Source organism: Nerophis ophidion, unplaced genomic scaffold (genome assembly GCF_033978795.1).
Source record: "Nerophis ophidion isolate RoL-2023_Sa unplaced genomic scaffold, RoL_Noph_v1.0 HiC_scaffold_30, whole genome shotgun sequence".
Taxonomy (NCBI): domain Eukaryota; kingdom Metazoa; phylum Chordata; class Actinopteri; order Syngnathiformes; family Syngnathidae; genus Nerophis; species Nerophis ophidion.
Window position 1 is genome coordinate 103,034 of NW_026906952.1, and position 25,456 is coordinate 128,489.

Here is a 25,456-nt window from a genome sequence, read left to right on the forward strand (position 1 = left end):
CTGAAACTTTCCTATGGATCAGAGTGCGGTCAAGAGAACATGGATCCCGACCACACGTCAACCAGCAGGTTTCGGTGAGAAAATTGTGGTTAAAAAGTCAGTTCTTACCGGAGAAAAGCTGAGCTTGAGCCATCCATAGCTGCCGTCGACTCCCCTGAGACACTGCGCGTCAAGACAGTCGTGGAGACACACTTCCGACTATCAGGTACTATTTAACTCACTAAAACACTAGCAACACAATAGAAAGATAAGGGATTTCCTAGAATTAACCTAGTAAATATGTCAAAAATCTTCGGAATCCATCCCAATGCAATCAGGTTTTTTTTTTAAAACTTTTTTTAAATTATTTTTTTCTAGTCCGTCGCTAATAATATCCCCAAACACGAATCTTTTATCCTCGCTCAAATTAATGGGAAAATTGTTGTTTTCTCGGTCCGGATAGCACTTTTTGTTGGAGGCTCCCATTAAAAACAATGTGAATATGTGAGGAGCCATCAAACATGTGACGTCATCGTCTGCGACTTCTGGCATTTCTCTTAGCACCGAAAGTTGCAAAATTTATCATGGATGATCACTACTAAATCCTTTCAGCAAAAATATGGCAGTATCGCGAAATGATCAAGTATGACACATAGATTGGACCTGCTGTCCCCGTTTAAATAAGAAAATCTCATTTCAGTAGGCCTTTAAATCTTTGGGGTTGATGCACAATCTGATTTCTGATTTGACTTTTGTGTGCCCAGCGACCATGGATGACACCCAAGCTGTTGGTTCGGTGACTGAAGTAATAACGTCTATGCTTTCCATGCGTTTAAGTTCAGCTTTCACACAGTCTTGCATCGCTACTGGGATGCGGTGGGCCGGCCTAACAACTGGCGGCACATTGGGGTCCACTGTCATTGTGTAAACAACTGGTAGTTCTCCGAGCTCTTCACTGAAAATATCTTGGTATTGTGTGAGGATCCGTGCGCTGAACTCTCCAGTGTTCTCTGTGGTGACATGGTGCACATCGGGACTCAACTCGACTAGCCCCGTACGCAGGCATGCACGGAAGCCCAACAGTGATGTCACATTCTATCCACTGTGAAAAATGGCAGTAAGTGGCGCTGTCCCTTTAAAAAGCATGTCAGCGTAGCTTCACCTTGTGTCTCGATTTTGGCTCCTCCGTAAGCCACCAAATTTGTGCTTCTGTGTTGTTTGGCGAGTTTCACGCCGCTGTTTACTCTATTGAAAGTCTTCAGTGACATTACATTGCATTTAGCACCTGTATCCACTTTCATTTCGGTTGGCATGTCGTTTATGCACACTGTGACAAATCCTTCATCTTGGTCTCTTTGTTGTGGATTTACAGAGTCAATGCAATTTTCTATTTCCAAGCCATCCACGTAGAATGTGTCATTTTCACTTTGGCTGTGTTGATCCACTGTCACATCATGCACAGACTGTCCATAGCACTTGTTTGTGGTAAACTTGGACTGACTCTGTGGCTTTGACTTGCAGCATTTTTTGTACAGATTTTGTTTCTTGCAGCTGTTTTCATGTTGTAATTCTCGAACACACCACCAGGGTGTGCACATCGAGGAGTCAGTTACTACCACCCTCTCATGCAGTGCGTATGTACAATTACTGTCCTGCTGAAGTCTTAATTAAAGCCAACTTATTCATGCAGCTCGGCACAGTTCTTCCTACGGGTAACCACAAACAACAACAAAACTGTCATTTCACCAAATGATCTACACTGTCCATTTTAAATTTTCGAAACAAAGACATACAACTTATTTCCGTAAAAATATTCAAATATTTAACAATGTATTGAAACAACAGTAGCATAAGGAAAGAAAAAAAGAAACAAGATAAATATTACACTCATGATATTATTTTTGTCTTTGATGATAATTTGTTTTATAATGTATTTTAGAATGTGGGAGGTTTTCATGTTCTTTTTAAATTTCAATTGGCATTACATATATTATATCTCTACATCTATATCTGGCAGCACGGTGGAAGAGGGGTTAGTGCGTCTGTGTCACAATACGAAAGTCCTGAGTAGTCAGGGTTCAATCCCGGGCTCGGGATTTTTCTGTGTGGAGTTTGCATGTCCTCCCTATGTAGCAGATTTGAGCGTTATGGAGCTATTACCATTGCAGTACAACGTCTTCATTGTTTTGCAGAAAAAAATTGCCGAAGCCAAATGTGTCAAGTGTCTTGAAGATACTATCATGTGACAATAGTCTCTGTGTTTTCTCCTCCGCCACTCGGCTGTGACGTCATTCCCAGCTTCTGGCGTAAACGAAAGGCGGCAGAACAGAGCAGTACTGTCTTGTAACGTCAAGTGTGCTAACTGTCGTGAAAGCACATCGACACAGAAAGCCGCGAGCAGGACGCTAATAAGTCAGTCTTATTATTTGTTCTACAGTTTGAAATATTTTCGTCGTATAAAATACATATTTGATTCTTTATTTAAGGATAAAGTGGTCTCGGTGCGCTAGAAGCACTGTGCCGCTTCTCGTGCTATCTTTGCTTGTTAGTTAGCTTAGCTCGCTAGTTAGCTTAGCTTGTTAGCTGCTAACAGAAGACACAGAAGTTATCAACACATCGCTAAGTAGAGATCAAGTGTGAGAGTAAAGTGTTGTGATTGTGTGAAAATGTCTACATTACAAATGTTGAGAGCGTTGGTGGATCAGCGACTAACTGCTGCTGTTGAAGAAATATTTGTAGTGTTAGGAAGAACGATAGCAGAATACCAGGCGGAACTTTCTAGAACAAAAGAGGAGAACAATCAACTACTGGACGCTGTATTCAAGAAACATCAAGTTGTGTTACACAGAACAGGTTTGTTTGCTTCCTACTCTCAAATGTTTACTAACTTTATATTTGATTGTTAACAAGAAATGGACATTTGGTATGATTGAAGTGAATGGAGTAGCCTTGTCAAGTGAAAGTAAACAATCTGGCATGCAGATGAAAGAAGATTCATGGAACAGAGTATTGTAACTAAAGAAGAACATGGATAATCAACAGAAAACATTCCTAGGTTTTGTTACAGAGGTAGTCAGCAAATCAATACAACAGCTAAAATTAAAGTGTCCGTTTGCAAATTGTTTAAAGTTAGTTTTTTTCTTACAAAAAAATATAACTCGATCGTCACCAGCTTGCTTATGTTACTATTAGTGGTTTAACAGAACATATACATATTTTTAAATGTCCATTTTTTTCCACAATTACTAACTGAGATAGGTTCCAGCGACCCCGAAGGGGACAAGTGGTACAAAATGGATGGATAATTAAATTGAATAAAACTGGTTAGGAATTAGTTTGGCGTTCATGCTTGTCACTTACTGCTGTCTTGTACACACACTGGGAGCGTGTGCACGTACACAGAAACAGTCCGAGAGAAGCAACTAACACTTTGCAGTCATGTTGTTGTTGTCATGATAGAATATACATTCAATGATATGGGATGTACGCCTTGCTTTTTTGCTAGCAAATGTTTTCATTTAGTACTATAAACATTTGGTGGCACAGTAAAAAATTAAAAGTAATACGAAGTGTTCTATATAACAATTATAATATCAGCACTCAAACAACAATATACAGTAACACACATGTGCACTCATACTAATAAGACCTCATTCAGCTTTTTATAGCCAAGTAATACTATAAAAGTATAGTCCAGTAGCATGTATCAGTAACATAACATGACTGACAGCACATGCATGTCCATTACTGATCATAATGCCACGCATACACATGCCAGAATGAGAAGTGACGCTGATAGGTTTTCAATGGAGTCAGTCCCCAGGAACGGTGATTTGTTTAAATTAGGTAAAAAATCTGATAATGTTAACACAATGTCTAAAAGGCAAACATTTATTCATGAAAGCAGAATATGGCTTTTAGCACAAAATGATGTAACTCCACACATACGTAACATGTACACGCACATTAGCTTTGTGTGTTGACCTAACGCAGGAGTCGGCAACCTTCAGCATACAAAGAGCCATTTTAGCCTGTTTCCCCCAAATAAAACCCACCTAGAGCCACAAACTCTTGTTAGATTCCTAAAATGACGATAACACCACTTATAGTTGTGTTACACTAATGACATCAAACATGTATTTGATGTATTTCTGGGTATAACAAAGCAAATCATCAAATTATTTTGAACATTAGAAACAAAATACACTGTTCCTTCCCTTATTAATGAATACAAAAATAAAAATCAACTCATTCCAACATTCTGAAAGCATACAACTATAGCATATTTATTTGACTAAAAATTGAAAACAACTACCTGGTCATCAATAAAAACAGCAAATTAATAAAAATGTAAGTAAATAAAATGTTTGTCTTTTTGATCCGTCATTGCTAGGGGTTGACCGCTAAAAACAATTTAATTGCATGGCAGCAAGAGATGTCGCATAAGGGCTGTGACATACATTTACATCCACAATATATTCACATGGGTTTTATTTCCCTATGACAAGATCCCAGAACTCTCCAAAATTACAACTGTGAAATTCAAATGAACTAACTAAATAAAATGAAATATAATAGATCAAGTAACCATTATTTGTTGACATTCGGTTTCAAAGCCAAAGGGAGCCACGACAGAGGCATGAAAGAACCTCATGTGGCTCCAGAGCCGCGGGTTGCAGACCCCTGATCTAACGCTAGCTATCATTGAATATAGATTCAATATAATTATAAATTGTGGGGAATATAGACACTAAAATGTTCTGTTAAACCACTAATGGTAACAAAACATATCCTTTGGTGGTCTTAAATTTTTTGGGGGGCAAAATGTAAGAGTACAATTTGCAAACAGTTGAGTCTCTTTTAAAAGTATGAACTTATTTCTAACCTGCCTGAATAAGTGACATTTCTTATTATTATAATCAAATGACAGCATTAATTTCCATGAGATTGTTTTCTACTAATAGTGTTTTAGACCACTTACAATGACAGTAACAAAAAATATATTTTTTTCATGAGCTGTGTACTAGTATTGTATGTCTGGGTAGGGGTCCTGCTTTGGAAACAAATTGTACCCTTTCAGGTATGACATTTAGTTCCCGCTAAAACATTCACATGTTGCACAATGAGATGTAAGCATGGGATCATGTGTACTGTACATTCCTGTAACTTTGTGATTGTATAATATATATTTGTATAAGTATTTCTTTAAAATAACAGCATTTCTTGATTATCCATCCATCCATCCATTTTCTACCGCTTATTCCCCTTCGGAGTCGCGGGGGGCGCTGGCGCCTATCTCAGCTACAATCGGGCGGAAGGCGGGGTACACCCCGGACAAGTCGCCACCTCATCGCAGGGCCAACACAGATAGACAGACAACATTCACACTCACATTCACACACTAGGGACCATTTAGTGTTGCCAATCAACCTATCCCCAGGTGCATGTCTTTGGAAGTGGGAGGAAGCCGGAGTACCCGGAGGGAACCCACGCATTCACGGGGAGAACATGCAAACTCCACACAGAAAGATCCCAAGCCTGGATTTGAACCCAGGACTGCAGGACCTTCGTATTGTGAGGCAGACGCACTAACCCCTCTGCCACCGTGAAGCCCCATTTCTTGATTAATATTTATAACTTAGGATTCTTAATAAATGACACTAGAATAAGCACACATTTGATTGTTATAGCTTTTTGTGTGTCTGTAAAGGCATGACTGGCTAAGTGCCATTAGTGCATGTGTTGGTGCACGTGGGAAAGTGCGAGCGGCTGCTATTGAAATGACAAACTTGGTTGTGGTCAGGTTTGTGCGGCAGAAAATGTCCAGTTTTGCTGGATAGGAACTTTTTTACCAATGTTTTGGTCACGTGTTTGTGGCCGACAAAAATTTAGCTCAATAAAGGGATCGCTGGAATTCATGTCCTCCTTCGAGCGTTTCGACAGACGTTCCAATAATTGAACGGTGATGATGAAAACGTTTTTCTCTGTTGTGGCCGTCAGTTACATTGAAAATTGTTATGCGCTTATTTTTTAGTTAGATTTTGGAGTGGCATAGATTTGCCGTGTGCAGAGGACACATTAGCAGTGCGCAATTGCACAGGATTAGAGAGAATGTTGATTGGAAGCACAAAATATGAACTGCAGATTTCTGCTGAGCAGCAATAACAGATTTGATCTTTTTCTTTTGTGGCATTTTTGTGTTCTCTTTCCCTGCATTTTGACTCACCAGAAGCAGCATGTATGCGCAGGCGTCGTTTGAGCAACAAAGAAAGACATTCATAGTATTTTTTATTGCTCGCCAACGGACTATATTTCTTTACCGCACGCGGTCCCCTTAAAGTTAAAACCCCATCTGTGACGTCTCGCTGGCATCGTGGTGAAGTTGTTCTGTCGTGGGTGCAGCGGAGGATGGAACACAGCGTGAACCAAAGACACTGGCACAAAGGCACTAACAAAAACCAACAGAACTAGCGTGGGAGCTAGAATGAACAAAAAGCGCTGGTATGTAAACTAGGGACAAGCAGACAAACAAAATAGCATGGACGCTAATCTAATAACAAAAGTATTTTCTCAACATGCGGGAATGCGACTTCATCTGTTGCATATAGCAAACTACAGTCCGAGAGCCAATGTCCAACAAAAGCGGTCTTAAATAAGGAGATAAATCAGGGGCAGGTGTGCGTGATCACACGGGAAGCAGGTGACACAAATGCGTTGCTAGGACAACAGAAACAAACCAGGAAGTGCCACCGGGACCTAAGAGAGCCAAATACAACACAGGATGATAACAAAACAGAAACAAAACCAGAGTATGACATGGTCCAAGACGTGGACCATGACACCATCGACATGAATGAGCACAACGATGAGCATTGGAAACATAACTTTATTGAAGTATTTTCAGTTGTGAAGTGAATTATATTTATATAGCGCTTTTCTCTATTGACTCAAAGCGCTTTACATTGTGAAACCCAATATCTAAGTTACATTTAAACCAGTGTGGGTGGCACTGGGAGCAGGTGGGTAAAGTGTCTTGCCCAAGGACACAACGGCAGTGACTAGGATGGGGGAAGCGGGAATCGAACCTGCAACCCCCAAGTTGCTGGCACGGTCGCTCTACCAACTGAGCTATGCCGCCCCAGTTGTTGAACTGAAATCCACAGTGACTGGCTAATTGTTTGAGTAGAAGCTAAGCGAGAAGGGTAATGCTGTGTACACATTAGGGTTGTCCCGATCCGATATTTGGATCGGATCAGCCGCCAGTATTTGCCAAAAAATGCATATCGGCAAGGCATGGGAAAATGCCGATCCAGATCCAGTTTTAAAAAAAACTCTGGTCCACGTTTTCCAACGCACCGATTTAAATAATACATTCCACTCTTCTGCTGCTCCCTAAACTCCGTTCTGCATATTCCAGAACACCTTCAAAACTTCACAGGTCTGTGTTCTAACCGTGTGAATTAAAAGTTACGGTAAAAATGTCAGCTGTGTGGGATTATTTTACCCTACAAAACATGCCACAATAAATTGGCATAAACTCTATTGTGGCAACATAAACGCAACATAACAAATACCCAGAATCCCAATCTTCCATGACTCTTTCAGGATATATTTTACACCCCGCTAGCACCAAACCCCGCCCCCCCCCCCTCCATGCGTCTGTTGAGGTGGGCGGAGTTGGGGGCGCGGACGTGTATAATATAGCCTGAAAGAGTCATGGATGCAAAAGTTTCTGGGTAATTGTTATGTTGCGTTTATGTTGTGTTACTGTGAGGATGTTCTCCCGAAATGTGTTTGTCATTCTTGTTTGGTGTGGGTTCACAGTGTGGCGCATATTAGTAAGAGTATTAAAGTTGTTTATATCACAACCTTCAGTGTAACCTGTATGACTGTTGACTATATCCCTTGCAATCTCGTACGTGTGACGATGGGAGCAGCGAGATGCATGCGTCTGGCCGGCACGCAGATAACATGGTGTAAAGGCGGGTGATGACATATTGTAGAGGACGTTAAAAGTAAAGCTGTCATGGCACGCCCTCACTATTGTAGTCCGAGTGAAAGTCCGAGAATGATAGCCCCGGGAGTGGCACCAAAATCCGGAAACCCCCCAAAACAATGACGGGGGGGAGGGGGTCGGTGATTATGCAGCTGAGCCATGTGCAGCTGAGCCTCATCAGAGTGGCCAAAGAGCTGCATGCGGCTCCGGAGCCGCGGGTTGCCGACCCCTGGTCTAGTATATAGAAAAGTGCAAAATAAATATAACCCATTATTATTATTAATGATACTGCTATCTGTTGTTCCAGCTGACCAATTTAATTATGACACGGTGTGACATTCAGTTCAGCTGCTGCCACTACACGTTAAAATCAGCGCTAAATGATGACAAATAAGGAAGCAACACCACACAAAAGTTTGTTTCATAACAATATTTTATTTTCAAATTCACTCACAAGGTGTCATTTTGAAGTGAACACACTTTTCTCACGACGAGTCACGGCCATATTTTATCAACCGTCCTCCTGGCGATCCATTAAAAAAAGTTTAAGTTTAAGTTAAAGTAGCAATGATTGTCACACACACACTAGGTGTGTTGAAATGTGTTCTCTGCATTTGACCCATCCCCTTGTTCACCCCCTGGGAAGTGAGGTGGAGGTGGGCAGCAGCGGTGCCGCGCCCGGGAATCATTTATGGTGATATAACCCCCAATTACAACCTTTGATGCTGAGCGCCAAGAAGGGAGGTAATGGGTCACATTTTTTTATAGTCTTTGGTATGACAATAAAAAAAATATATATATTCTAATTTTTTATAGTCTTTGGTATGACCTCCTCTCTGAGCTGCCACCTTATCATGGTAGAGGAGTTTGAGTGTCCAAAAGATCCTAGGAGCTATGTTGTCCGGGGGCTTTATGCCCCCTGGTAGGGTCTCTCAAGGCAAGCAGGTCCTAGTTGAGAGATCAGACAAAGAGCAGCTCGAAGACCTCTGTGAAGAAGAAAAATCATGGACCCAGATTTCCCTCGCCCAGACTCGGGTCACCGGGGCCCCGCTCTGGAGCCAGGCCCGGAGGTGGGGCACGATGGCGAGCGCCTGGTGGCCGGGCCTGTTCCCATGGGCCCCGACCGGGCACAGCCCAAAGAGGCAATGTGGGTCACCCCTCCAATGGGCTCACCACCCATAGCAGGGGCCATAGAGGTCGGGTGCGATGTGACCTGGGCGGCAGCCGAAGGCAGAGAACTTGGCGGTCCGATCCTCTGCTACAGAAGCTAGCTCTTGGGACGTGGAACGTCACCTCACTGGGGGGAAGGAGCCTGAGCTAGTGCGTGAAGTGGAGAAGTTCCGGCTGGATATAGTCGGACTCACTTCGACGCACAGCAAGGGCTCTGGAACCACTTTTCTCGAGAGGGGATAGACTCTCTTCCACTCTGGCGTTGCCGGCAGTGAGAGGCGACGGGCTGGGGTGGCAATTCTTGTTGCCCCCCCGGCTCAAAGCCTGCACGTTGGAGTTCAACCCAGTGGCCGAAAGGGTAGCCTTCCTCCGCTTTCGGGTGGGGGGGAAGGGTCCTGACTGTTGTTTGTGCTTATGCACCAAACAGCAGTTCAGAGTACCCACCCTTTTTGGGTACACTCGAGGGAGTACTGGAAAGTGCTCCCCCGGGTGATTCCCTTGTCCTACTGGGGGACTTCAACGCTCATGTTGGCAACGACAATGAAACCTGGAGAGGCGTGATTGGGAAGAATGGTCGCCCGGATCTGAACCCGAGTGGTGTTTTGTTATTGGACTTTGTGCTCGTCACAGATTGTCCATAACAAACACCATGTTCAAACATAAGGGGTGTCCATATGTGCACTTGGCACCAGGACACCCTAGGCCGCAGTTCCATGGTCGACTTTGTAGTTGTGTCATCGGATTTGCGGCCTTATGTTTTGGACACTCGGGTGAAGAGAGGGGCGGAGCTTTCTACCGATCACCACCTGGTGGGGAGTTGGCTGCGATGGTGGGGGAGGATGCCGGACTGACTTGGCAGGCCCAAACGCATTGTGAGGGTCTGCTGGGAACGTCTGGCAGTCTCCTGTCAGAGAAAGTTTCAATTCCCACCTCCGGAAGAAATTTGAACATGTCACGAGGGAGGTGCTGGACATTGAGTCCGAGTGGAACATGTTCTATTGCGGAGGCGGCTGATTGGAGCTGTGGCCACAAGGTAGTTGGTGCTTGTCGCGGCGGTAATCCCAGAACCTGTTGGTGGACACCAGCAGTGAGGGATGCCGTCAAGCTGAAGAAGGAGACCTATCGAGTTATTTTGGCTCATAGGACTCCGGAGGCAGTGGACAGGTACCGACAGGCCAAGCGGTGTGCAGCTTCAGCGGTCGCGGAGGCAAAGACTCAAACATAGGAGAAGAAGCCATGGAAAACGACTTCCAGGCGGCTTTGAAGCGATTCTAGACCACCTTCAGCCGCCTCAGGAAGGGGAAGCAGTGCAATGTCAACACCGTGTATGGTACGGATCAGATCAGGGGCGGTACCTCTGGATTGGCAGACCGGGGTGGTGGTCCCTCTCTTTAAGAAGGGGGACCGGAGGGTGTGTTCCAACTAACGTGGGATCACACTACTCAGCCTTCCCGGTAAGGTTTATTCAGGTGTACTGGAGAGGAGGCTACGCCGGATAGTCGAACCTCGGATTCAGGAGGAACACTGTGGTTTTCATCCTGGTCGTGGAACTGTGTACCAGCTTTGTATACGCTCAGCAGGGTCCTTGAGGGTGCATGGGAGTTTGCTCAACCAGTCTACATGTGCTTTGTGGACTTGGAGAAGGCATTCGACCGTGTCCCTTTGGGAAGTCCTGTGGGGAGTGCTCAAAGAGTATGGGGTATCGGACTGTCTTATTGTGGCGGTCCACTCTCTGTATGATCAGTGTCAGAACATGGTCTGCATTGCCGGCAGTAAGTCAAACACATTTCCAGTGAGGGTTGGACTCCGTCAAGGCTGTCCTTTGTCAGCGATTCTGTTCATAACTTTTATGGAAATAATTTCTAGGCGCAGTCAAGGCGTTGAGGGGTTTCGGTTTGGTGGCCACAGGATTAGGTCTCTCCTTTTTGCAGATGATGTGGTCCTGATGGTTTGATCTGGCCAGGATCTTCAGCTTTCACTGGATCGGTTCGCAGCCGAGTGTGAAGCGACCGGAATGAGAATCAGCACTTCCAAGTCTGAGTCCATGGTTCTTGCCCGGAAAAGGGTGAAATGCCATCCCCGGGTTGGGGGGCAGACCCTGCCCCAAGTGGAGGAGTTCAAGTACCTAGGAGTCTTGTTCACGAGTGAGGGAAGAGGGGATCGTGAAATCGACAGGCGGATCGGTGAGGCGTCTTCAGTAATGCGGACGTTGTACCGATCCATTGTGGTGAGGAAGGAGCTGAGCCGGAAGGCAAAGCTCTCAATTTACCGGTCGATCTACGTTCGCATCCTCACCTATGGTCATGAGCTTTGGGTCATGACCAAAAGGATAAGATCACGGGTACAAGCGGCTGAAATGAGTTTCCCCCGCCGTGTGGTGGGTCTCTCCCTTAGAGATAGGGTGAGAAGCTCTGCCATCCGGGAGGAACTCAAAGTAAAGCTGCTGCTTCTTCACATCGAGAGGAGCCAGATGAGGTGGTTCGGGCATCTGGTCAGGATTTAGGGCACGTCCAACCGGTAGGAGGCCACGGGGAAGACCCAGGACACGTTGGGAATACTATGTCTCCCGGCTGGCCTGGGAACGCCTCGGGATTCCCTTTGAAGAGCTGGACGAAGTGGCTGGGGAAAGGGAAGTCTGGGCTTCCCTGCTTAGGCTGCTGCCCCCGTGACTAGGGTTGGGTATCGAGTATCGATTGGAACCGGGACTAACTTTCAGATTCTCCCGGAATTGTTCAAAAGTTTAAATTTCGATTCCTAGTTTCGATACCCAGTCCGCCGACCGGAAACAAATGATATGTCCGCCGACCCGGAAGAAGAAGCCGCTGAACACCAACGAAGAAGCGCCCACCGCCGGAAGTGTTAGCATAGCCGAGCCTATGTAGCCGAGCGAGTCAGTCAAGCATGGATAGCGGGCGTCGACGGTCGAAAGTGTGGCTTTATTTTACTAAAAAACATTTAAATATCGGACAAATGTAACACATGCGACAGGACTGTTTCTCCAAGTTCTCTGAACCTTTTGATGATTTTACGGACCGTAGATGGTAAAATCCCTAAATTCCTTGCAATAGCTCGTTGAGGAATGTTGTTCTAAAGCTTTTCGACAAATTGCTTACAAAGTGGTGACCCTCGCCCCATCCTTGTTTGTGAATTACTTAGCATTTCATGGAAGCTGCTTTTATAGCCAATCATGGCACCCACCTGTTCCCAATTAGCCTGCACACCTGTGGGATGTTCCAAATAAGTGTTTGATGAGCATTCCTCAACTTTATCAGTATTTATTGCCACCTTTCCCAACTTCTTTGTCACGTGTTGCTGGCATCAAATTCTAAAGTTAATGATTATTTGCAAAAAAAAAAATGTTTATCAGTTTGAACATCAAATATGTTGTCTTTGTAGCATATTCAACTGAATATGGCTTGAAAAGGATTTGCAAATCATTGCATTCTGTTTATATTTACATCTAACACAATTCCCCAACTCAAATGGAAACGGGGTTTGTATATATATAATATATTTATACATGCGTGTGTGTGTGTGTGTGTGTGTGTGTGGTTCCACCAGGCTCGTTATTTAAATGATATTTGTTCAGTATCTAACAGATTAAAATGTATTATGTTTGCAGATGATACACATGTATATTGTTCAGGAGAATACTTGAAGTGTTGAGGTGAATAGAAGTTGAGTTGATTCAGCTAAAAAAATGTTTTGATATCTATAAGTTATCATTTAAATGATAAGAAAACTTAATTTGTGGTGTTAAGTGGTGCAAAGACAAATTGTGAAGCAAAACTAAATCAATTGGAAATTGATAGAGTATATGAAACTAAATTATTGGGAAGAATAATTGATAATAAATTATGTTGAATATATACCGTATTTTTCGGATTAAAAAATCACATTTCTTTTTCATAGTTTGGCCAGGGGTGCGATTTATACTCTGGAGGGACTTATGTGTGAAATTATTAACACATTACTGTAAAATATCAAAAAATATTATTTATCTTATTCACATAAGTGCCTAGACGTACCGATAGAAGAGGAAGCCGCACATTGTCTACTTTGGACTTGGCAGAGTTGTTTAGAAGCGACACCGACTAAGTAGATTTCATCAGATTTATCGATTAGGAGTGACAGATAGTGTGGTAAATGTATAGCATGTTCTATAAGTTATAGTTATTTGGATGACTGTTAGCATAATATGTTAGGTTAACACAGCAGGCACCTTCTCAGTTGGTTATTTATGCCTGATATAAAGTACACTTATTCAGCCTGTTGTTCACTATTCTGTAATTTATTTTAAATTGCCTATCTAATGTCTATTCTTGGTGTTGGATTTCATTTAAATACATTTCCCCCCAAAAAATACAACTTATACTTTAGTGCGACTTATATGTGTTTTTTTGCCATGAATTGATGAAGGTGGACCCCGACTTAAACAAGTTGAAAAACCTATTGGGGTGTTACCATTTAGTGGTCAATTGTAGGGAATATGTACTGAACTGTGCAATCTACTAATAAAAGTATCAATCAATCAATCAATCAATGCCTTCTCTAATTATGCATTTTCGTCCGGTGCGACTTATTCTCCGGAGCGATTTATAATCCGAAAAATACAGTAAAGGGAAAAATATCCAAATCTATTGCTTCTCTTTATAAAGTAAAACATGCCGAATAAGACATGTCTGCGAATGTTATTGTGGAAGGTCTCTGTCCCAGATCCCCCTTTGCTTGGCTGGAATCACCACACTCGGTCTCAGTGATTTACACTTTTATTGATGGCAGTACATGCAACTGCATCAGTCCAGTGCTCTCCAGTTTGTTCACTGTATCTCGCCGTCTGTGTCTTTCTCTCTCCGTCACTTTCATCATCTTTCCCCTTAAGATCTCCAACGCTGCTGATAAAGGAACAGGTGATTAGATAACTCGCTCCATCTGAGGTATCCGCTCACCTGTCTGCTGCTTCGTGGCCAATCCCTGCACATGCCCCGCCCGCAGGGAAGGCGTAGGCCACGCCCCTCTCCACATGCCTCCACCGCCCGATTCAGGCCGAGCGGTGCAATACAAGCACTTTCTCTCCCGGTGTGAATTTATGCAGTTGGGTTCCCCGGTTATACTTGCGCCGCTGACGCTCTTGGGCACGGAGTAAATTCTCGCGTGACAAGTGCCCCACCTGGTGGAGTTTTGCTCGCATGTCAAGGACGTACTGTAACTCATTTTTGCTGGAGCTTGGACCCTCCTCCCAGCTTTCTTTAATGACGTCCAAGACTTCGCCAGGCCTCCGGCCGTACAATAACTCACACGGTGCAAAACCAAGTGAGGCCTGGGGTACCTCCTGCATCGCAAACATGAGGGGATCCAACCATTTACCCAATTATGTTTGTTCTTGTGCATAAATTTACGGCTCATTGTTTTCAGTGTTTTATTCAATCTCTCCACCAGTCCATCCGTTTGTGGCAGGTACACGCTGGTGCGGATCGCTTTTATCCCCAATAATCCGTACAGTTCTTTTATAATGCGTGACATAAAGGACGTGCCCCGGTCAGTCAGAATCTCTTTTGGGATTCCATCTTGGGAGATGACCTGAAACAGTGCTTGCGCGACACTTTTGGCGGAGATAGAGCGCAAAGGCTTTGCTTCGGGATACCGCGATGCGTAATCCACCAGGACTAAAACAAAACGATGTCCCCGTGTACTCGGGCCAATTCTCTTGAATGGAACCTCTATGAGCGATAATGGGCGTAACGGTGCCCGTGGAGTGGCCGCTGGATTCACCAGCTGGCAGTCTGGCCAGGCTGCGCACCACCGGCGCACATCCGCCCGGAGGCCTGGCCAATAGAATTGGACCATGACTCGATTAAGTGTCTCGTCATACCCCAAATGTTAAGCCATCGGGTCGAACCAGGTTTTGGTGGATCAGGGACTGCTTACAGCCCGAGTCCACCATCGCCCGATATGTACCCCCTTGTACTCTTACCGGGACGTAGTATGTCTCTCCTGGATCGGGAGCGGGTGCTGGCGGCTCGACAACCCGCATTGCCTGCCCCACCTCCATCATGGAGCAATCCCTGCGCACGTGACCGGGTTGTCTGCACCCCCAGCACACCAGCCCTGGAAGTTGAGGTGCCCTCTGCGAGGGAAGCCCTCTCGCCGCAGCACTGGGAACCTGCAACATGCACACATCAGATTTATTGTTAACCCGTGTCCCAACGTTAGTGGTGTGTGTGTGCGTGTGTGCGTGCCTGCGTGTGTGTGTGTAAGTGTTTGTGTGGCCACCAGGAAAACCTGGTCTTTATGCTCGGGTGATCTTGCCCGCTCCATACCCCCCCATCGCGGGGCGAGTTGACGCCGGGGTGCTGGGGTGGATCCTGCGGCCGTCCTCGGGGTTGCCTCCCTCTGCACTGCTAGGTGTTCCTCCGCCAACCTCACCGCTGCTTTTACGCTCGGGGGGCTGTGGTATCTCACCCACGCTGATGTCCTAGCCGGGATGGCGTCCAGGAACCGCTCCAAAACGATGCTTTCCAGCACACCTGGATCCTGTCCATTGGGCCGGAGCCAGCGGGTCGCTGCGTCCCTCAGCCGGTAGGCGAACACGAACGCTCGGTCTTCTGGCTCCAGCGTCATCGCTCTAAATCAGCGTCAGCTGCTGCCGACCCGGTCCAGGATGGCTTAACAGAGGTTGGTGTATTGCAGGTGGGCAGATGCCGAGAGACTCAACACCGCCCGCTGCGCCTCCCCCACCAGGAGCGGCAGCAGTTTGGCTCCCCACTCTTCTTCCGGCCACCTGTTTGACGCCTCGAACACGTCCAGGAATGTTTGAGGATCCTCCCCCTCTACCATGCGTTTCATGTCGCGATTGTTGCTGACTTGCTGCTGATACTTGCGCCAGCACTTGTCCAAGCGCTTCCAAGGGGTTTGGTGCCGACATCTTTCCTGGATTCTTCCTTAGTTGGGCGCCACTGTGGAAGGTCTCTGTCCCAGATCCACCGTTGTTTGGCTGGAATCACCACACTCGGTCTCAGTGATTTACACTTTTATTGATGGCAGTACATGCAACTGCATCAGTCCAGTGCTCTCCAGTTTGTTCACTGTGTCTCGTCGTGTGTGTCTTTCTCTCTCCGTCACTCTCATCATCTTTCCCCTCAAGATTTCCAAGGCTGCTGATAAAGGGAACAGGTGATTGGATCACTCGCTCCAGCTGAGGTATCTGCTCACCTGTATGCTGCTTCCTGGCCGGCCCCTGCACACGCCCCGCCCGCAGGGAACGCGTAGGCCACGCCCCTCTCCACAGTTATATTATTCTTTTATTTTTCCATATTTAACATATTGTGTTGAAGTTTGTGGAAATGTTTACAGCAACAGTCTTCCAGCTTGTATTATTAGGTTATTTCAATTAAGAGGAGAAAACTATCATTTACGGGGGATATTGATTTTTGAAATAGGTAAAGTAAGAAGGGATATAAAATGCAAATGTATCACAGTTTTAGGAGTTAAGTGGTGGAACAAGCTCAGTGATGAGTTGAAGACATGTAGTTCTCTCACTGGGTCCATGTGTACACTCTCAGTTACATTAACACTGATATTATACATGTGGGCCAATAGATAGAAATGCTGTTAAATGTAGCTTTGATGTGGCAAGCTACTTTTGCAGTGTAGCGTGTAGTGTAGCTTGCTACAATTCTCTGAGGATAGCTTAGCTACATTTAATTGGGAGTAACTTGTAGCTTAGCTTACTACATTTTCCAAGTCGCTTGCCCATCACTGTCTGTTTGGCCTAGCTCACATGTGAATAGTTTGAATACTGCAAACTTCAATACAGTAACACCTCATTTGTGTTTTATGTTCTGCAGACGTCCAGCAGGTGTCAGCAGAGAGTCATGAAGAGATTCCCTCCAAGCAGCAGGAGTGGACCTCCAGTGTGGGACAGAAGGAGCGACAGGCCCCCTCCCACATTAAAGAGGAAGAGGAGGAACTGTCGAAGCAGCTTCAAAGGTTGGTGGAGGATAATGATGAAGATGAAGCTCAGTCCTTACAGCTTCATCACAGTCAAAGTGAGGAGAACAGAGGGGCGGAGCTTGTAAGTCAACACATCACAGAAGCTGATGGAGAGAATTGTGAAGATATAAAGTCAGAACCAGACAGCATCTTTGCTCCACTGTCAGACATGGACCACATGATGTCACACTCTTCTGATCACAGTGACCACATTCAAGAACCTTTGGAGTGTAAAAATGACTCCAAAGGTGATACGAGACATCACACTAACAACAAAGACTCTGACTGCTCTGAATGTGGGAAATCATTTAAACGAAAGACTGATTTTACAAGACACAAGAGAATACATACTGGAGAGAAACCTTTTACTTGCTCTGTTTGTAAAAAAAGTTTCTCCACAAAGCAACACATGATCACACACATGAGAACACACACTGGAGAGAAACATTTTACTTGCTCTGTTTGTAAGAAGAGTTTCTCCATTAAGTCTGCCATGACCAGACACATGAGAACACACACTGGAGAGAAACCTTTTCCTTGCTCTGTTTGTAAGAAGAGTTTCTCTAGAAAGCAACACATGACCACACACATGAGAAGACACACTGGAGAGAAACCTTTTCCATGCTCAGTGTGTCCCAAAAGATTCTCCATAAATGAGCAAATGAAAAGACACATGAGAACACACACTGGAGAGAAACCTTTTACTTGCTCTCTTTGTAAGAAGAGGTTTTCCAGAAAGCTTAACATGTCCACGCACATGAGAACACATACTGGAGAGAAACCTTTTACTTGCCCTGTTTGTAAGAAGAGTTTCTCCACAAAGCTTGTCATGACCAGAAACATGAGAACACACACTGGAGAGAAACCGTTTAGTTGCACCGTGTGCGATAAAACATTCAGGGTTAAGAATAAGGTCAGTAAACACAAGTGTGTAACAGTCATGGAGGCTGCAGGGATTTAAATACACTTAAGCAGTGATTGTGCTAAATGTACTTTAAAACACAGCATGTTTAATATGAATGTATATTTTATGTTGTATGTAGTAGTGCTTCTCATCTTCTACTGTTATTCTATGTTGTTCTGGAATTACTTTTAAGTTGTGTGCATTTATTGAATATCATGTATGTAGCTACTATTTTATTTTATTTTCTCATTGTTAAAGAGAGAACTTCTTATTATTTACAGTTGTTTTTTGTTCACACATTTTCTTCCATTGCATTTTTATTGATGTTATTATCCAATTAAAAGAATGAATGAATAAAATTGTTAACAAAATGTGGACTGAGCAGCATTATTACATCATGGATGTTAACTCCTGCAAAACATCAACAAAGAAGAAAAAGTCTGAAGTTAGCAACACATCACTGAACTTTAGAGCCATCGTGAGTGGAGTTGCTTGTTTTTATTGCTGCATTTGTACTTATTTCACCTCACATCTTCACTTTCAACTCTAAAGTCTTCTTCAAATATATTGTTGAAGGTTTTGAAGATCAATGTTTATGATGTGTGTGTAGTCTGTGGAAAGGGTTGTTGTCCCTTGTGGATCCATTTGTTCACTTGCACAGATACATCTTCATCATCATCATCATCATCATCATCAGACATAACCGGTCCACTACTGGATGAAACCTAAGCATTAATGTTCTAATATCAGTGTGACCTCATTATTCCTTGATTATAAGACATAAAGGCCTACTGAAATGAGATGTTCTTATTTAAACGGGGTTAGCAGGGCCATTCTATGTGTCATACTTCATCATTTCGCGATATTGCCATATTTTTGCTGAAAGGATTTAGTAGAGAACATCCACGATAAAGTTCGCAACTTTTGGTCGCTAATAGAAAAGCCTTGCCTTTACCGGAAGTAGCAGACAATGACGTCACCCGTGTGATGGCTCCTCAAATCCTCACATTGTTTTTAATCGGAGCCTCCAATAAAAAGAGCTATTTGGACCGAGAAAACGACAATTTCCCCATTAATTTGAGCGAGGATGAAAGATTTGTGTTTGAGGATATTGATAGCGACGGACTAGAAAAAAAAAAAACAAGTAAAAAAAAAAAAAAGGGGGTTGCATTGGGACGGATTCAGATATTTTTAGACACATTTATCAGGATAAACCTGGGAAATCCCTTATCTTTCTATTGTGTTGGTAGTGTTTTAGTGAGTTTAATATTACCTGATAGTCGGAGGTGTGTCTCCACGGGTGTCTTGAGGCCAGTGTTTGCAGGAAGTTGACGGCAGCTTTATGGATGGCACAAGCTCAGCTGATCTCCGGTAAGTGGCGACTTTTTACCACAATTTTCTCACCCAAAACTGCTGGTTGACATTTTGTCAGGATCCATGTTCGCTTGACCGCTCTGATCCATGGGAAAGCTTCACCTCCGGGAATTTCAAACAAGGAATCACCGTGTGTTTGTGTGGCTAAAGGGTAAAGCTTCCCAACTGCATCTTTCTACTGTGACTTCTCCAATATTAATTGAACAAATTGCAAAAGATTCAGCAACACAGATATCCAAAATACTGTGTAATTATGCCGTTAAAGCAGACGACTTTTAGCTGTGTGTGTGTGCAGCGCTCATACTTCCTATAAACCCGTGACGTCTTGCGTACACGTCATCATTCCGTGACATTTTCAAGAAGAAACTCCCGGGAAATTTAAAAATGCAATTTAGTAAACTAAAAAGGCCGTATTGGCATGTGTTGCAATGTTAATATTTCATCATTGATATATAAACTATCAGACTGCGTGGTCGGTTGTAGTGGCTTTCAGTAGGCCTTGAAAATACAGATTTCAGCACTGTATTGCTGTGTTGGATCCGCTTTGGACTGGACTCTCGCGACTGTGTTGTATCCATTATGGATTGAACTTTCACAGTATCATGTTAGACCCGCTCGACATCCATTGCTTTCCTCCTCTCCAAGGTTCTCATAGTCATCATTGTCACCGACGTCCCACTGGGTGTGAGTTTTCCTTGCCCTTATGTGGGCCTACCGAGGATGTCGTGGTGGTTTGTGCAGCCCTTTGAGACACTAGTGATTTAGGGCTATATAAATAAACATTGATTGATTGATTGATACTCCAACTCACCACACTGAGAAGTGGGGGCGATCCTGAGCTAGCAGATTTATGTTGCTATCATGTTTTATCAGCGAGGAAGACAGCAATTGTGTATACTTTTTTGTCGGAAGCAAGTTGTATTTGTGGTATACTGAAGTTTCATGATGTTGTTTGCACATCAGATTGACTCTCTCTCTCATCCACAGTCTGGAGTGCAGCTGACGCTGGTCAATCCAACACACCTGAGGTTGATTAGCGTGCCTTTATTAACTGGGTGCTTAGCGCCGGTACTTTGTGGTTACTGCTGTTCCTCACGCATGACTGTCCTTCTCGTCTCACTTGCTAAACCCTCCTGTTTTTGCTCGTGCATCTTGCAGGTTTGCCTGTTTATCCAGCTCCGACTAACGCTTGCAGTTTATCATTTTGTGTTTCTGTTTTACTTCATTCTTGAAGTATGTTTCCTAGCTTCGTCTAGAGATTTATTTTTGTACTTTGCTCTTTTATTTTTTATCTAATCTCTCAGTATTATTCCCAGTCTTTACTAGCGCTTTTGGTTTAGTTTTGGTATTTATCTTAGTAGTTTTTATGGTGTGTTTTTGTGCTCCACCATCGCTTTATGTTTTTGTGGCTACATCCTCCTTGCGCCCAGAATAAAAGAATACATTTTGTCTACAAACAATATGTCTCTGCATCCTTGGGTTCCATCTAATTCAGCTCCTAACAGTATTGCTCTGCTGAATAAATGAATCACTATAGCTGCCAATATGGAAGATTATTTATATATTTAAGAAGATATCATTTCCTAAACAGGTAGCAAAATGACACCACAAAAAGTGAACTAGCAGCAGGACTCAGTTAGTATTTTATTAATTTAAAAATGAATTAACTATAAAGAGTAACATGAGAGTGGATTTTTCACAAGAGTTCACCAAAAACTGGAAATTGGGAATGCTAGTTACAATCATTTCGTTATTTTTAAGATGCAGAAGAACGAGGTGGCACCGTGCAGTGAAAAAAGGGATATTTATTGATAAAAGAACAAAAACCCAGAGCAACTTTTCTATGAAGAAAACAAAACAAACTGCTGAAATCCAGCAAAACGCTCACAGAAAATCAGCAAAAAAAGAAAAAAAAACTAACCAAAGTAATATTAACAATAATAACGATAATAATAAAAAAAATGAAAGAATATGAACAGTTAGTAAATAAATAAATAGAAAAAACTATGTACATATAGGGAGTCATCTTTAAAAAAAAAATAACAGTTTAATCACGAATTGGAAAAAATAAAATCAGGCTTATGTGGCGTGACATAATGGAGCCAGTATTCCCAGTATGAAGTACATTTCTCTAGTTTATCCTTTTGATAAAGCTGTTATCTCCTGTGTTTTATAAATGTCCATTGTGATTTCCATCCATTTCTTCAAAGTTGGGCTCTCCTGTAATATCCATTTCCTGGTAATGCTCTTTTTACAAGCCACTAGTAGGATATTCATGAAGTATTTCTCTTTTTTCAGCCAATCCTGAGGTGCGATGTGTGAAAAACAGAATGTTACTTTCAAGGGGTGATTTGAAAATATCCTGTAGAGCTTGGTGTATCTCTTTCCAATAGTCCTTTATGGCAGAGCAGTCCCAGAAAACATGCTAGTGGTTTGCCTTTAGATTCCCACAATTTGTCCAACAGGCAGGGGAGTTGTTATCATACTGAGACTTCTGAGAAGGTGGAATAAAACTTTCCCAGCCAAACTCTCCACTTGGGTGAGCTGCTACAAGTCCATTGATATCTCCATTTTATTGTCCATTCTTCCTCAGATATAGTTATCCCTCCTTCCTTCTCCCATTTTGTTTTAATATATAAAGTTGAATATGATTTCTTATACAAGCATGAAACACTTCTATCAATAGTTTCTGAATTATATGCTTTTGTAAACAGTTCAATGAAACAAATGCTTGTCTTTGTTACATGTTTCACCTTCATATTAACAAAATGCCGCAACTGCAGATATTGATATAAGTCTTGTTTTTTTAATAAATGTGTCAAATTTGTCACTGACAGTTTAGTTAGGTTTTGTCCTCTGTGTTTGTTTTTATTTCCTGTAAGCGCTCTTATTTTGGTTCAGTTTCCTGCTTGTCTCTCTGAGAGCTGTTTCCCCTCAGATGCGGCTGATTGGCACCTGGCCACACCTGGACTGTCAATCAGCCGGTTGCTATTTAGACCTGCTTTGCCCTCCAGTCAAGGCTAGAGTAGTGTTGTTGTACTGGAAACTAATTTACAAACACAACTTCATCACACACAATACTCCACTATGGAATTGTTCTTATATTAAAATGAGAAACAAATCCATCTTTGTACAGCAATGGTTTGAAAAAGGCATTTGGTCACTGATGCACTTATTGACTGATAAAAATAGTTTATTATTTGAAGATTTCATTAAGTATGACCTGCAAACAGACACAATATTTTAAGCAATTATAAAGGCTTTTGTTCAAAATATTGTAATTCCAGTAAATATATATATATATATATTTTTTTTAATTATTTACCATTTCTTCTTTATTGTATTTTCTCCGGAACAAAAAAATAAAACTCATAATTTGAAAGTTTCCATTCTTCCAAACGCCAAGGAGTTAATTTAAGGAAAAAATTTAAAATATTTTTTAAGATGTTGTTTTGCAATTGAAGACAACACTTGTTCGTTCTGTGATAGGGAAACAAATTAAACGGTTTTTTTTCATGAATGTATGCAAAATAAAGCTCTGTGAGATGATGTACAATATTGGCTTTTGCCTGACATTCCAAACTTTGATTGATATTGTTTTGGGGATGTTAAAAAAGGTAAAGAATGTTTAAAACACAATAGTGGGGATTTTTTTTTAACCCACAAATGTATGTTAGTAAAAACAAAACATCCTTCCACAGACAACTCAGCCATTTTCTCTCACTTTTTATTGCATAAACGAACAAGTACATACATATTAAGTTAAAGTATAAAAAAATCACAACACAATCATCATATTACAAAAGAGAGTAGTAAAGATGATTAATAAAATGGATTACAGAGACCCAACAAATGATTCATAAAGTCACACATTTTAAAATTGCATAAAAGACAACTGTTTAAATGATGTATAAAGTAAATAATAATATGCTTCCTGAAGTGGTCCAGAAGATGTTTCAGATGTGAACCAGTACATATGTATATCATATAAAGGTGATAATCTATGGGATTATCAACAATTACAAGTACAAATAAGTAATACTTTTATATTTCCAACTATCTAATCTATAAATGTAGAAGCATATTAAAAAGATTGTTGGACAAACAACAATGTCACACATGTTATATGTGCTGATGTTGTTAGAAAGTCAAAATGAAAGTCTGGACAGTTTATTTCAAATCCTGCAGTTTCATTTGCTGCTGCTGTTCTCACCAGCACACTTGTGTTTCTTACACTGGTACTTAGAAGACAATCTTTCACCACACACACTGCAACTCAACACTTTCTCTCCTGGGTGTCTTCTCATGTGTGCTAAAAGGTTTGATCGGTCACAAAAGCTTCTGTTGCAGATTGAACAGGAATGTGATTTTTCTCCAGTGTGTGTTCTCATGTGTACTTTCATATTTTGACTTTGTGTAAAATCTTTACCACAGGTTGAACAGGAAAAAGATTTTTCACCAGTGTGTGTTCTCATGTGTACTTTCAAATGTTGACTTTGTGTAAAACTTTTACCACAGGTTGAACAAGAAAAAGCTTTTTCACCAGTGTGTATTCTCATGTGTACTTTCAAATGTTGACTTCTTGTAAAACCTTTACCACAGATTGAACAGGGAAAAGTTTTTTCACCAGTGTGTGTTCTCATGTGTAATTTCACATTCTGACTTTCTGTAAAACCTTTACCACAGATTGAACAAGAAAAAGGTTTTTCACTAGTGTGTGTTCTCATGTGTGTTTTCACATCTGTACTATTTGTAAAACCTTTACCACAGGTCGAACAGGAAAAAGGTTTTTCTCCAGTGTGTGTTCTCATGTGTCTTTTCAAATTATTACTTTCTGTAAAACCTTTACCACAGATTGAACAAGAAAAAGGTTTTTCACCAGTGTGTGTTCTCATGTGTACTTTCAAATGTTGACTTCTTGTAAAACCTTTACCACAGATTGAACAGGGAAAAGTTTTTTCACCAGTGTGTGTTCTCATGTGTACTTTCACATTCTGACTTTCTGTAAAACCTTTACCACAGATTGAACAAGAAAAAGGTTTTTCACTAGTGTGTGTTCTCATGTGTGTTTTCACATCTGTACTATTTGTAAAACCTTTACCACAGGTCGAACAGGAAAAAGGTTTTTCTCCAGTGTGTGTTCTCATGTGTACTTTCAAATTTTGACGTTGTGTAAAACCTTTACCACAGGTTGAACAAGAAAAAGGTTTTTCACCAGTGTGTGTTCTCATGTGTACTTTCAAATTCTGACGTTGTGTAAAACCTTTACTACAGAGTGAACAAGAAAAAGGTTTTTCTCCAGTGTGTGATCTTATGTGTACTTTCAGACTACAATGGTATTTAAAGGTTTTGTGACAGTGAGAACAAGTGAAGTGAGTGTTGTCAGTGTGACATGTCTTATCATCTTTAGAGTCTTCATCATCAGTGTCAGGAGAGTGTGACGTTGTGTCCTCACTATCTGATAGTGGAGCTAAGAGCTTGTCTGCTTGTGATCCTCCACAGTGGTCTCCATCAGCTTCTGTTGTCATGTGTTGTGTTGAGCTGCTGCTTGGAGGCTCCCCCCCTCCCCTCTCCTCACTTTCACCTTTCACCTCATCATCTTCACTCTTCACAGGGACACCAGTCACTGGGAACTCCACCAACCATTTAGGCTGACTGATGCCCTCTTCCTCCTCTTCCTCTTTAATGTGCGGCGCCTCTTGGTCCTCCTCTTCCTCTTTAATGTGCGGCGTATCTTGGTCCTCCTCTTCCTCTTTAATGTGCGGCGGCTCTTGGTCCTCCTCTTCCTCTTTAATGTGCGGCGTATCTTGGTCTTCCTCTTCCTCTTTAATGTGAGGGTTCAGTGGGTCCTCCTCTTTATTTTTGATGTGTAAGTTCAGTGGGTCCTCCGCTTGCCCTTTAATGTGAAGAGTCAGTTTAACATTATGGGTCTGTGGCGTCTCAACTTCCTCTTTAATGTGGGGGGGCTGTGGTTCCTCTTCCTGCTCACGAAAAAGATGTTCTTCGACATCTACGGGACGGGAGAAAACAAACTTTCTTGA

At 42.6% G+C, this 25,456-nt stretch overlaps 2 protein-coding genes across 10 annotated transcripts in view; one reads left to right on the top strand and one right to left on the bottom strand.

The window, feature by feature from the left end:
- The first annotated feature begins 2,349 nt into the window (after positions 1-2,349).
- On the top strand, positions 2,350-18,562 carry LOC133546474 (zinc finger protein 501-like). The gene is made up of 2 exons (XM_061892240.1): positions 2,350-2,832; positions 16,993-18,562. Exons 1-2 carry the CDS (start codon positions 2,646-2,648, stop codon positions 18,096-18,098), a joined length of 1,293 nt encoding a protein of 430 aa, XP_061748224.1. The 5' UTR covers positions 2,350-2,645; the 3' UTR covers positions 18,099-18,562.
- Positions 18,563-23,126: 4,564 nt separating this feature from the next.
- The window catches only part of LOC133546463 (gastrula zinc finger protein XlCGF57.1-like), a 287,238-nt gene continuing 284,908 nt past the window's right edge, over positions 23,127-25,456 (bottom strand). For all 9 annotated transcript variants that reach the window (XM_061892218.1, XM_061892219.1, XM_061892222.1 and 6 more), the window contains one exon: positions 23,127-25,425. In XM_061892218.1, the coding sequence (XP_061748202.1) occupies positions 23,606-25,425 (1,820 nt within the window). In that variant the 3' untranslated portion in view covers positions 23,127-23,605. The remainder of the gene's footprint in view (positions 25,426-25,456) is intronic.

What these genes read in the sequence shown, in the direction of transcription:
- LOC133546474 (XM_061892240.1), top strand. Translation starts at nt 2,646, where the DNA reads ATGTCTACATTACAAATGTTGAGAGCGTTGGTGGATCAGCGACTAACT. An exon ending in AGTTGTGTTACACAGAACAG is followed by an intron (nt 2,833 to 16,992) that starts GTTTGTTTGCTT and finishes TATGTTCTGCAG; the next exon opens with ACGTCCAGCAGGTGTCAGCA.